At 43.5% G+C, this 14,639-nt stretch overlaps 1 protein-coding gene across 3 annotated transcripts in view; it reads left to right on the plus strand.

Annotated features, from left to right (window-relative positions):
- cfap99 (cilia and flagella associated protein 99) overlaps positions 1 to 14,639 on the plus strand; it is a 248,906-nt gene that overhangs the window by 152,772 nt on the left and 81,495 nt on the right. For all 3 annotated transcript variants that reach the window (XM_068029224.1, XM_068029223.1, XM_068029225.1), the window contains 2 exons: positions 2,439 to 2,507; positions 5,954 to 6,037. In XM_068029224.1, the coding sequence (XP_067885325.1) occupies positions 2,439 to 2,507; positions 5,954 to 6,037 (153 nt within the window). The remainder of the gene's footprint in view (positions 1 to 2,438; positions 2,508 to 5,953; positions 6,038 to 14,639) is intronic.

The raw sequence follows: 14,639 nt of genomic DNA on the forward strand, positions 1-14,639 counted from the left end.
GGTGTTTGGCAGTAATTAAGACTTATCATTCTGTTAAATATTTTCTTACACCTGATTGCACTGGCCCTAGCTTTTTCTGCTATGTTGAGTGGGCAACAAATGGGTAAGTACAGCATCTTCATACCCTTCATATGTTTTTATGATGAATTTAGCAGTGAGGTACCAGTGTAGTGAAGCCTGTGGATGAGCAGAGCATCGAAGACAGCAACTTCCTGATTTCTGTGTTTAACTGTGCGTGTGTGGATGCTGGAATTTGCTGTACGATTTACTTCTTAATAACGGTGAGCGCATCTTCAATGTTGTTATTCTTGCAAAATCTGGGCCATTTATGACTCTGTTCTGTCCGCTAATGGGTTAACACCTCACCGACAGTAGTTTCTAACCTTAAAGGTACATTTGGAATTTTTCATATTTTTCAGCAGACCTCTGAATTGCAATTCTACAGATCAGAACCTTATTAAAATTAAACTCTGCTCAATGGGTGGTTATTCCAAAGCACAGAAATTGTGTTGTGTGATATTGGCACTTAAATTAGTTTGACTGCCATTTTAATGGTAACATCGTGGAAGATCAATTTTTAGGTTCCCGTTCTGCACTAGTAACTCTGGTAATGTTAGGGAGAGATCAAGTCATTTAAGATATCCCATTTTTAAAATAAATAAATGATTACTGTAAATATGTTATGGCACAGGTTGTTCAGGCAAGGACTGAACATCAATACTGTCATATCCCTAGTAGTCCCTGTGACTCAACTTTGCACTTTCTCATGAACATCACTAACCATTCCTTCCACAGAGTGCTAGTGCCTGCTTCAGGTGGGCATGATGAGCGATGTGTGGTTGCTGTTCACATTTGGTTCAAGCGTGGCTTTCTGAAGAGAGCAGATGGTCTTTACTGAGTAGTTAGACACATTTATCAATCTGGGTATTGCATTGCCATTACATAGAATTACATAGAAATTACAGTGCGGAAACAGACTGTACAGCACAAGTAATCTGTTGGTGTTTATTCTCCGCATCAGAAAGACATCTTGATCCCAGGTGCCTGCTCTGTTTCCATATTCTCTTATTCCCCTTTACTCTTCAACCACCTATCTAACCTATTATCCAATACTGACATGGTCTCAGCTTCAATCACAATCTTTGGTAATACATTCCACAACCTTCTGTGTGCAACAGCAACTAGCATTTATGTAGCATCTTTAACGTAGTAAAACATTGCAAGGCCCTAAATCTCTTACATTTAGTCTGATATCTATGTCCCCTTGCTCTACACCTTCCTCAATCACTGAAATCAGTCAGTTTTTATCTGCTCGGTCCCATTTCCTCCATAATTATAAACCCTTTCTATCAAATCACACCTTTATCTCTTGAATTCTAATAGTAACAGCCCCATTACCCCCCTGTCCTTGCAAATTGCAGGCACTGTTATAGATCTGCTCACATTACTGTGTCAACTCATTGATGAAGCCCATGAGGGATAATTTTACAAGTCTGCTCTGCTGGCAGAAGCCTCACTCAATAAGGCGGAAAAGCACAGGCAGCATGTGGTTGTATTGCTGATAAGTACTGCTGGTGGGCCACTCTCTTTCTCAGCAGCACACAGGCAGTGGATTATCCTTATTCTGCAATATCTGAAAAGTGTGATATATATTACCAGTTCTGCGCTCTTCCCCAATCTTCTCATATCTCACACCTTCCAAGTTCCCCCTTACCAGAAAATCTACAAGAGCTTGTTTATTATATATGAGTTGTTTCATGTCTGACTAGGGTCCATGATCTGTTCCACACTGCCAGTTCCAATTATATGCAAGTTTAACCATTAATCACAAGAGCAGTAGGAATTGAGACAGGGTGCTCTGACCCATGAAAATTTCTTCATGCAGCACATTTTCTCTCACATCAGACCATGCAAACTTGTGGAACTGAAATTTTCATTTTTGATGTCTCTGTGTCAGTATAACCGCTACTTTCTTTGATGGCCATATATGTATTGTGCAGCTACCTTAAGGTTATATTTGTCTGTTATTCTCAACAGCCTAGCCTGTAGCCATCCACTCGCCATGATAATTATGCAGCTGTCAATTTGCTCAACCTTCCCTCACCCATCTTTGATGCCCTTATGTTCTGCAAATCTTTTTGTCCTTCCCATCGCAGTTGTTCCCCCTTGTATGGCCGATATCTTCATTCTCTCAAGTCCAAGGGGCATAGATTTGAATGCTTCAAGCTGAGTAGAGAATCAGCTGTCTACTTCGTTGTATTGTATCCACTTTGTGTTGGATATCTCAGTTTGAGATAATTAAGTGCTGATTAGAACTCAACCATTGCTTCCTCGTCCAGAACAAATGGAAGAGACTATGGTGGGAATGGAGGTTTAAAAAAAACTATCACTGGCACCGCCCTGATAACCAATCATAAACTGCACATTCTTCTACTTAGGAGCACCTCATGGAAGCCAACATTGACCCATTCCGGTGTGCCATGATACGGGAGTCCGAATATAAAAAGGTGCAGTATACATTTTGTTCATAATTTGGAAAGTGTATGTGAAACAAATAGCATCTCGACAGCACTCTTCATAGGGAGGAAGCACTTTAAGTTGAAGAGGGAAAAGAAAGTGGGTATTAACAAGAACATAGCAGCTGAATGATCAGGTGAAGGAGGACAAAGAGAAGCCCCATTTTAGAAGTATAGAATGAATACAGTGATATAAATGTGGAACTCACTAAATTAGGGCAGAGCAAAGCCATGGAGAAAGTTCAGAGTGAGGATGGGAATTTTCAGGTTGAATCATAGGGTCTGGTGAAGCAATGGATCTTTAAGAGGACGGGAGTATGGAATTTTGCGAGGATAAGGACACAATATTTTGAGTGAATTGAAGCTTGTGGAGGATTTGAGAAACATGTTCAGAAAGTGTTAAAGTGTTAGTCAAACTTTGAGGCCATGAAAACAACTTTTTCAGTGAAGGAGCTAACATTGCAGAGGTAGAAGAAAGGGATCTTGATAACAGAGTGAGTGTGGAGATGAATTTGAGCTCAGGCTTGAGAAAAACATTAAGGTTCCCTATCTCTTTATTCAGCCTGAGGTGGTAGCTGGGGAGATTCATGGATTCACGGTCAGAAGCGCTGGTGGTAACCAAAGAGGACATTGTCAGTAGACAATAGAGGAAGAGACATTGGAGGAGGTTGGAATGGTCAACTGTTTCCCAGGTGTCAAAGAAGTTAAGGAGGATGACGAAAGACAAGTAGCCATACTGTCATTTCAGACACTGACGAGTACAATTTCAGTGCTCTGAGAAGGGTACAAACCAGACGGGAAGGCCTCAAACTGGGACAGATGAGATCCTAGTCTTACACTGATGGGCAGCAGCCCCAGGGCTGGTCAGTATTTGTGAACATTCCTGATAGTGTATCAGACCTTGAATACTATAATAAAACTAATATGCAAATAAAGATGCTTTTAATGCCTCTCGTGCACAAAAATACTTTGTCATGGTAAATATTTGGTGCCATCACAAAACTTAAAGTATCTTGTCATCAGAACTTCGATAATTTAAATTATTTTGTTATTTTTAACCAATACTCAAAAGCTGACAGTAAAATTGATGCTAGCAGCCATAAACAAACTATAATAAAAACAGAAAGTGCTGGAAATACTCAGCAGGTCAGGCAGCATCTGTGGAGAGAGAAGCAGAGTTAACATTTCAGGTCAGTGACCTTTCAACAGAACTGGCAGGGGTAAGGAAAGTATTAGGTTTTAAGCAAATGAAGGTGGCGGTGATGTTGGTGGGGAAGAGAACAAAAGGGAAGGTGTGTTATAGGGCAGAGGGCAGGAGAGATTAAATAGGAAAGATGTCATGGGACAAAGGCAAACAGTATGTTAATTGATGCTTGTGGTGAAAGACAAAGCATTAGTCCAGAGAGAGTGTTAACAGCAGAATAATGAGCAGCTCTGTCCACATAAGGAAAACAGGCACGTGGTTAAAAAATAAATAAAAATAATAAAAAAAGAAAAATAGAAAAAAAAGGCCAGTCATGCTCTGAAATTGTTGAACTCAGGATTGAGTCTGCAAGGCTGTAGAGAGCCTAATCAAAAGATCAGGTGCTGTTCCTCGAGCTTGCGTTGATGTTCATTGGAACACTGCAGCAGGCCAAGGACAGAAATGTGGGCAAAAGAGCAACAGGTGTGTTGAAATGGCAAGCAACCGAAAGCTCAGGGTCATGCTTTTGGATTGAGTGGGGGTGTTCTGCAAAGCCGTCACCCAATCGGCATTTGGTCTCCCCAATATGGAAGCAACTGCATTGTGAGCAACTAATACACTAAATTAAAAGTTCAAGTAAATCACTGCTTCACCTGGAAGGAATGTTTGGGGCCTTGGATGGTGAGAAGAAAGGAGGTAAAAGGGCAGGTATTACACCTCCTGTGATTGCATGGGAGGGTGCCTTGGGAAGGGGATGAGGTGTCAAGGGTGATGGAGGAGTGGATCAGGGTGTCGCGGAGGGAATGATCCCTTCGGAACGCTGACAGGGGAGGGGAAAGGAAGATGTGTTTGGTGGTGGCATCACACTGGAAGTGGTGGAAATAGCAGAAGATGATCCTTTGGATGTGGAGGCTAGTGGGGTGGAAAGTGAGGACAAGGGCGACAAGGGAACCCTGTCACAGTTCTGGGAGAGAGGGAAAGGGGTGAGAGCAGAAGTGCGGGAAATAGGTCAGACACAGTTAAGGGCCCTGTCAACCACAGTGGGGTGGGGGACTCCTTGGTTGAGGAAAAAGGAAGACATGCTGTTGTGGAAGGTTGCGTCATCAGAACAGATGCTCGGAGACGGAGAAACTGGGAGAATGGGATGGAGTCCTTACAGGAAATAGGGTGTGAGGAAATGTAATTAAGGTAGCTGTGGAAGTCGGTGGGCTTATAATGAATATTAGTAGACAGTCTACCCCAGAGATGGAGACAGAGAAATCAAGGAAGGGAAGGGAAGTGTCAGAGTTAGACCATGTAAAGGTGAGAGAAGGGTGGAAATTGGAAACAAAGTTGATGAAGTTTTCCAGTTCGGGGCAAGTGCAGGAAGCAGCACCGATACAGTCATCAATGTACTGGAAAAAGAGGTGAGGGAGGGGCCCGAGTAGGACTGGAACAAGGAATGTTCAACATATCCCACAAATATCCCACCACCCTCCTCCGCCTGGCTGAACTTGTTCTTACATTGAACAAGTACTCCTTCAACTCCACTCACCTCCTTCAAATAAAAGGTGTTGCAATGGATACCCGCATGGGTCCTAGTTATGCCTATCGTTTTCTGGGATAAGTGCTTATAGACAGATAAAGAAAGCCTTGGTGATGCCATCACCCATGCTTCCAGCTCCTATCCTGTTGTGTTGGAGCTCACCTTGGTCACCAACCAGAAGCAGTTACATTGTACATGTTGCTATGAGTTGGACTGTTGTTAATGATGGGATTAAAATTCACTAACCGTTGGTCAGTGCCCCTCACATTTCTGGTCTTGTCACCTATATTTTCTTTATTTTCTACAGGTCACAACCAAATATTATGGGCAACTCTTATATACGTGGATGATGGGGTGGGGGGGGCCTCTGCATTTCAAAATGGTCAATGAAATCTTACATGCATGATGTGCAGGCACCTCCCGAAAACCTCAGAACTTAACATCTCATTTTGAGCTGTGATTCATCATTAAGTTTCAAGTTAAGTGGTCCCATTTATAGATACATTGTAAGTTGTGATTTTTGCACACAGACCTCTTAATTATACATTGAAGCATAAGATAGAATCTAACAAAGTGCAAAATGACCCTTTTAAAAGTCTGCTCTTACCACCTACACAAGTGAATTATAGTCAAGCACTGTGCTGAAGTATAAAGGTTTGCAGAATTATCTTTCACAAATATTTTGTGTTGCTATAGTTATTTACATGTCTTTCTTTGTAACCCTGACAGCGAGGTTTGTCTGAAATTATGAAGGAGAAAGAGGTCAAGATGACAAGCAAAGTTCCAAAACCACGACCTATTCCTGCACAGGTGGTAAGTCTTGACAGGTTATTATATAAAGGACAATGCTTCTGTTAAAATAACTAATAACTGATAAGGTCCCACATGGGAGATTGGTTAAGAAGGATCCCCATGGGATCCAAGACAATTTGGCAAATTGGATCCAAAATTGGCTTAGTGCCAGGAGGCAGAGGGTAATGGTCGAGGGCTGTTTTTGCGAGTGGAAGCCTGTGACCAGTGGTGTACCGCAGGGATCGGTGCTGGGATCCTTGCTGTTTGTAGTGTACATTAATGATTGAGACGTGAATATAGGAGGTATGATCAGTAAGTTCGCAGATGACACGAAAATTGGTGGTGTCGTAAATAGTGAGGAGGAAAACCTTAGATTACAGGACGATAGAGATGGGCTAGTAAGATGGGCAGAGCTGTGGTAAATGGAATTTAATCCTGAAAAGTGTGAGGTAATGCATTTTGGGAGGACTAACAAGGCAAGGGAATATACAATGGATGGTAGGACTCTAGGAAGTCCAGAGGGTCAGAGGGACCTTGGTGTACTTGTCCATAGATCACTGAAGGCAGCAGCACAGGTAGGTAAGGTGGTTAGGAAGGCATATGGAATATGGAGCTGTATAAAATGCTAGTTAGGCCACAGCTGGAGTACTGTGTACAGTCCAGATCACCACACTATTGGAAGGATGTGATTGCACTGGAGAGCGTGCAGAGGGGACTCACCAGGATGTTGCCTGGGATGGAGCATTTCAGCTATGCAGAGAGACTGAAAATGCTAGGGTTGTTTTCCTTGGAGCAGAGAAGGCTGAGGGGGGACATGATTGAGGTGTACAAGATTATGAGGGGCATTGAGAGGTTAGATAGGAAGAAACATTTTCCTTAGCGGAGGGGTCAATAACCAGGGGGCATAGATTTAAGGTAAGGTGCAGGAAGTTTAGAGGGGATTTGAGGAAAAATGTTTTCATGCAGAGGGTGGTTAGAATCTGGAATGTACTGCCGGAAGAGGTGGTAGATGCAGGAACCCTCACAACATTTAAGAAGTATTTAGATGAGAACTTGAAACGTCATAGCATACAAGGCTACGGGCCAAGTGCTGGAAAATGGGATTAGAATAGTTAGGTGCTTGATGGCCGGCACAGACACGATGGGCCGAAGGGCCTGTTTCTGTGCTGTCTGACTCTATGGCTGTAACAAAGAAGTGTCGTAAGAACATATTTTGTGTCTGTGTGTTAATATCGCTTTTAGTAACCTCTAGGCTATTCTGTTTCAATGGACACTGCGTTGAATCTTCAAGGAATTTGCAGATCAGTGATTATAGATTATTCTTTGTGATGGTAAACATGTTTGGAAGGCAGGACTTTAAAAGTAGCCTTGCTAACATCCTCAATGCCCCTAGAAGAGGGGAGAAGCCTGCCAAAGTGCCCCTGACAGGACTGATAGATATCCATTGATCTCTATGGGAAGTTAACAGCTCAGTTGTGATGGTCCACACAGTCAAATAGCTCACTGTCAGACATGAAGAGTGCATGGCTATGCTTGCAGCATAGCCCGGGGTGAGTCACTGAAAATTGAAAGAAATGTAAGGGAAAAACTGGGAGAAAATAGAATATTTACAAAATCGATCTTTAATGTTACACATGGGGAGTGAAAACAAAATGTAGGCTTCAGGTGAAGGGACTAGAGGGCTGGGAAGAATTGAATCAGGCCACTCAGACATAATTCAGACCCATTTTCAAGTCATATGAATTGTGTCCTTATTTATGTCAAGTAGTTTGACAAAAATATTTGCAATTTGAAGAGTAGAGAAGTGGAGTTGCTTGCATCATGTGTAGTTCCCTGCAGTACAGACAAAGGAGCTGGAAGATGTAAACCTGCAGCACTGCAGTGTAATGCTAACAGGAAGGTAATCGCTGAGTGGCAAGTTTACAGAGGCAGTTTTCAATAAAAATGTGTCCATAGGACTTAACAATGGAAAGCAAACTGACAGGAAGTCTGCACTGATATAAAACGGTAAAGATATATATTTTGCCATTCCAACAACTTCGAAGTGTCGCAAGCTGGTGATTCTGCACTGTTCTCTTCCCAGAACAATATATCCTTCCTGAGGTGAAGTGCCCTGAACTGAATGTAGTGCTCCAGATGGGGTCTGACCAAGGCTTTGTACACTGAGGCATCACTTAGAGTCAAAGTCATAGTCGTACAGCATGGAAACAGGCCCTTCATCCCACTGCGTCCATGCCGACCATAATGCCTATCTATACTAATCCCACCTGCCTGCATTAATTCCATATCCCTCTATGCATTGCTCATTCAAGTACCTGTCCAGATGCCTCTTAAATGTCGCTACTGTTCCTACCTCCACCACCTCCTCAGGCAGCTCATTCCAGATACCCACTATTCTTTGTGTATAAATTTACCCTTTTGATCCCCTTTAAACCTCCTCCCTCTCACCTTAAATCTATGCCCTCTAGTTTTAGTCACCCCTACCATGGGAAACCGACTCTGGCTATCTACCCTATCTATGCCTCTCATAATTTTATATACCTCTATCATGTCCCCTCTCAGCCTCCTTCGCTCCAGGGAAAACAGACCCAGCCTATCCAATCTCTCTTTATAACTCAAGCCCTCCAAATCAGGCAACATCCTTCTAAATCTTTTCTGCACCCTCTCTAGCTTAATCACATCTTTCCTGTAGTGCGGCGACCAGAACTGCACACAGTACTCCAATTGCGGCCTAACCAACGTCATGTACAACTGTAACATGACGTCCCAACTCTTGTACTCAATGCCTCGGCCGATGAAGGCAAGCATGCCATACACCTTCTTCACCACCCTGTACTTGCACCCCAAGGTCTCTCTGCTCAACAACACTCCCCAGCGCCCTGCCATTCACTGTATATGTCCTGCCTGGTTTAACTTCCCAAAATGCATCACTTCACACTTGTCTGCGTTAAATTCCATTTGCCACTCCCTTGCCCACTTTCCCAGTTGATCTATATCCTGTTGTAACCTAAGACAACCTTCTTTACTGTCCACTATACCACCAATTTTGGTGTCATCTGCAAACTTACTAATCATGCCCCTTACATTCACATCCAAGTCATTAATATATAAACAACAGAGGGCCCAGCACTGATCTCTGCGGCACACCACTGGTCACCGGCCTCCGATCTGAAAAACAACCCTCCAATACCACCCTCTGCCTCCTATCATCAAGCCAATTTTGTATCCAATTTGCTCGCTCACCCTGGATCCCATGTCTTCGAACCTTCTGGACCAGCCTACCATGCGGGACCTTAGTAAAAGGCCTTGTTAAAGTCCATATAGACAACATCCATCGCCCTGCCCTCGTCAATCCTCTTGGTCACCTCCTCGAAAAACTCAGTCAAATTTGTGAGACATGATTTCCCACGCACAAAGCCATGCTGACTATCCCTAATCAGACCATGCCTTTCCAGATGCATATAAATCCTGTCTCTCAGAATCCCTTCCAATAACTTTCCCACCACTGATGTAAGGCTCACCGGCCTGTAGTTCCCTGGTTTATCCCTGCTGCCCTTCTTAAATAAAGGCACAACATTAGCTATTCTCCAGTCTTCCGGTACCTCACTCGTGGCTAACGATGATACAAAAATCTCTGCCAGGGCCCCAGCAATCTCTTCCCTTGCTTCCCATAGCATCCTAGGATACATCTGGTCAGGCCCTGGAGATTTATCCACCTTAATGCGCTTCAAGACCTCCAACACCTCCTCCTTTGTAATGTTGATATGCTCCAGGATATCGCTGTTCCCTCCCTTGAACTCACTAGCTTCCATGACCTTCTCCACGGTAAATACGGACGAGAAATATTCATTTAAGACCTCGCCCATTTCCCGTGGCTCCACACATAGATTGCCACACTGATCCTTAAGGGGACCTACTCTCTCCCTAGCTACCTTTTTACTCTTAATATACTTATAGAATCTTTTAGGATTCTCCTTTATCTTATCTGCCAGGGAAATTTTATGGCCCCTTTTCGCCCTCCTAATTTCCTTCTTAAGTGTAGTCCTACATCCCCTATACTCCTCGAGGGACTCGCTTGATCCCAGCTGCCTATACCTGACATATGCCTCCTTCTTTGTCCTGACCAGACCCTCAATATCCCTCGTCAACCAAGGTTCCCTAAACTTGCCAGCCTTGCCCTTCCATCTTACAGGAACATGCCGGCCCTGAACTCTTCCTATCTCACTTTTAAAAGCCTCCCACTTGCCAGACGTCCCTTTAACTGTCAACAGCCTCTCCCATTCAACTTTTGAGAGTTCCTGTCTGTTGCCATCGAAATTAGCCTTCCCCCAATTTAGGACTTCAACCTGAGGACCAGTCTTATCCTTTTCCAAAACTATCTTGAAGCTAATAGAGTTATGGTCACTGGTCCCAAAGTGTTCCCCCACTGACACATCAACCACCTGCCCATCCTCATTTGCTAAGAGGAGGTCGAGTGTATCCCCTTCTCTAGTAGGGCCATCCACATACTGCTTCAGAAAACTATCCTGGACACACTTAACAAATTCTTCCCCATCTGATCCCTTAGCATTAAGGCAGTCCCAGTCAATATTAGGGAAGTTTAAATCACCTACTATTACAACCCTATAATTCATACATCTATCTGTGATTTCCCTACATATATGCTCCTCCACTTCCCGCTGACTATTGGGGGGCCTATAGTATAATCCCATCAAAGTGATCACCCCTTTCTTATTTCTAAGTTCTACCCATATGGCCTCACTGGACATTCCCCCCTGGGATATCCTCTCTAAGTACTGCCGTGATGTCCTCCTTAATCAATAGTGCAACTCCCCCTCCTCTCTTACCTCCACCTGTGTCACGCCGGAAAGATCGGTACCCCAAAACATTGAGCTGCCAGTCCTGCCCATCCCTCAACCACGTTTCCGTAATAGCTATAATATCACAATCCCATGTATCGATCCATGCTCTGAGTTCATCTGCCTTACCTGTAAGGCTTCTTGCATTAAAGTAAATGCAGTTTAGCCTACCAGACCTTCCACGCTCCCTGTCCTGCCCCTGCCCGGCCTGCCTACTGGACTTGCTTACTTTAACCTCTACATTTGCCTCAACTATCTCATCTGAGAGACTACTACTTTGGGTCCCACCCCTCTGCAAGACTAGTTTAAACCCTCCCAAGTAGTGCTAGGAAACCTCCCCGCAAGGATATTGGTCCCCCTCCAGTTGAGATGCAACCCGTCCTTCTTGTACAGGTCACCTCTACACCAGAAGAGATCCCAATGATACAAGTAGCTGAAGCCCTCCCGCCTCCACCAGCTCTTCAGCCACGCATTCATTTGCCTAATTCTTCTATTCCCACCCTCACTAGCACGTGGCACAGGGGTAATCCTGAGATTACAACCCTAGAGGACCTGCTTTTTAACCTGCTGCCTAACTCCCTATATTCACTTTGCAGGACCTCATCTCTTTTCCTGCCTATGTCGTTAGTACCAATATGGACCACGTCCTCTGGCTGCTCACCCTCCCCTTTCAGAATGTCCTGCAGCCGCTCTAAGACATCCTTGACCCTAGCACCAGGGAGGCAACATACCATCCTGGAGTCTCGTTTGTGGCCACAGAAAAGCCTATCTGCACCCCTTACGATAGAATCCCCTATCACGATAGCTCTTCCAACCCTTTTCCTCCCCTGCTGTGCAGCAGAGCCCTCCGTGGTGCCACGAACTTGGCTGTTCTTCCCACTTCCTCCCATTATTTCAGTTTTCCAGTATTTATGGATTCTTTTTTATGTATCTCTACACATTCCTGTTCACAATTCCCTTGAAAATCATTTTCAAAGTGGTAGTTTCCCTTTACTGGGTTAGGTGCAGCTCTGAGACAATGTTTGTAGCCTTTTACCTATAAATAACACTGTCTGCAGGTGCCTGAAATGAGTTTTATGTTTTTTAAATCCATTTTGGTCTTGCAGTGGAGCAGACTGACCATGAATGCAGAGAAGAAAATATCTTTTTAAATCAACAGTTTAAAGAGTGCCCTTATTTGCTGAGCCCCCTGCTGCAGTGTTGATATTTACAATTTCCTGTGCATTTTCTAGCTGCAGTAGTCAGCAGTGTGAAGTCACGATCTGCTAATCAAAGGGTGCAAACAGCTTCTCTAACACAGTTAACAACCGAGCTCAGTCAGTGAGCAGCATTCACTTGGAAATTTGTTTATACTGTTTAAATGATAAATACAGCAAAGAACCAGTCACCAGAATGCTGCATGTTTTACGTTTCATTACTTATTTTAGATCCTGGGATTTAACGGTGAGTTGTTCTGACACACTTTATGACGACTGTTGCCGCTTACTATGTGGATCCCTGAAGACTATGTGACTATGGAGACAAAATTGGTTTCTGCCTGTAGCACGAAACAGATTCATTGCGATTTGGCAATGTCCTTTTAAAGATAGAGAATAGTTTATAGAAACACATATTAAGAATTTAAATAAAAATCCTCAGAATATAAAATCATGACGGGTTTAGATAGAGTAAATGAAGAAAAACAGTTTCCAATTTCTGAAGGGTCGATAACCAGAGGGCACAGATTTAAGGTGATTGGCAAATGAATCAGAAGCAACATGAGGAAAAACTTCACAGAATCACAAAATTGTTACAGCACAGAAAGAGGCCATTCGGCCCATCGTGTCTGCACCAGCTCTCCAAATGAGCAATTCATCTAGTGCCATTCCCCTGCCTCTTACCACAACCCTGCACATTGTTCCTTGTCAGATAACAGTCTAATTCCCTTTTGAATTTGAATTCGCGATTGAATCTGCCTGCACCACACTCTCAGGCAGTGCATTCCAGATCCTAACCATTCACTGCATGAAAACGTTTTTCCTCATGTCGCTTTTGCTTCTTTTGCCAATCACTTTAAATCTGTGCCCTCTTGTTCTCAATCCTTTCACGAGTGCAAACAGTTTCTCTCTATCTACTCTGTCCAGACCCCTCATGATTTTGAATACCTCTATCAAAGCACTTCTCAGCCCTCTCTTCTCCAAGGAAAGCAATCGCAGTTTCTCCAGTCTATCTTCATAACTGAAGTTCCTCACCCCTGGAACCATTCTCGTGAATCTTTTCTGCACTGCCTTCACATTCTTCCTAAAATGAGATGCCCAGAACTGGACACAGTACTCCAGGTGAGGCCAGACTAGTGTCTTATACAAGTTCAACATAAGCTCCTTGCTCTTGTACTCAATGACCCTATTAATAAAGCCCAGGATACTGTATGCTTCATGAACCGCAGTCTCAACCTGTCCCTCAATGACTTATGCACATTTACACCCAGGTCTGTCCCCCTTTCGAATTGTACCCTTTATTTTATATTGTCTCTCCATGTTCTTCCTACCAAAATGACTCACTTCACGTTTCTCTGCATTGAACTTCATCTGCCACTTATCTGCCCATTTCACCAGCTTGTCTATGTCCTTTTGCAGTTCTACACTATCCTCCTCACAGTTCACAATGCTTCCAAGTTTTGTAACATCCACAAATTTTGAAATTATGCCCTATACACCAAGGTCGAGGTCATTAATATATATCAGGAAGAACAAGGGTCCCAACACTGATCGCTGGGGAACTCCACTACAAACCTTCCTCCAGCCCGAAAAACATCCATTAACTACTGCTCTGTTTCCTGTCAGAGCCAATTTTGTATCCATATTGCTGCTGTCCCTTTTATTCCATGACCTATACCTTTGCTTACAAATCTGTTGTGCAGCGCTGTATCAAATGCCTTCTGGAAGTCCATGTACACCACATCAACAGCATTGCCCCCATCAACCCTCTCTGTTACCTCTTCAAAAAACTCCAGCAAGTTAATTAAACATGATTTTCCCTTGACAAATCTGTGCTGAGTCATGAAGACCCCCACCTGCCAAGAATGAGGCATATTAATTTTGTCATATGAACATTAATTTTAAACTGTTGCTGGAGTGAAGAAATTACTTGTTTAAAGAGATCACCAGACATCTGACTGGAGGACATTTGCATTCTAAGAGACGGTGCTTGTGGAGACAAAGTAACTACTCCCTGGTCCAGTTAACCTAAATGGATTTTGATCACCAGACATTGAAGGTGTAGATAGCTCACATTCCAGTGTTTGCTAAGATGGAGAATCCACAAATGCAGGAGTGGTTAAACCAGCTGGTCACATGACTAACCTGCTGGCCCAGGCTTTTTTTTTTGAACTACACACAGGACAGTCTGAAGACAGACTGCAGATTGCAACTGAACCTGGAACAAGCCAGCCTCTCTCCTGGCTGGCTCTCTCTCGCTTTCTCACAAGCTTTCGGACCCACTGAAGTTGCTTAAATCCCAAGAGAGAAAAGACTCCTACATCAAAACAAGTTAAAGCGTGCACTGGGCCCCAACGAACAGCAAGATTTACCAGCAACCAAAGACTCCACATCAAACTCAAAGAACTGTAATTACAACCCAGCTATTGCCTCAAACCTTTCCCCTTTATTCTTTCTACTCTCTGCACGTGTTTTTATCACATATGCATGCTAGCGTGGTAGCGTCACATACTCGTAGTTATTAACCGATATAGAGTTTAAGATTAATAAACTTCCACCTTTCTTGTT

Source organism: Heterodontus francisci, chromosome 4, assembly GCF_036365525.1.
Source record: "Heterodontus francisci isolate sHetFra1 chromosome 4, sHetFra1.hap1, whole genome shotgun sequence".
In the NCBI taxonomy this organism is placed as follows: domain Eukaryota; kingdom Metazoa; phylum Chordata; class Chondrichthyes; order Heterodontiformes; family Heterodontidae; genus Heterodontus; species Heterodontus francisci.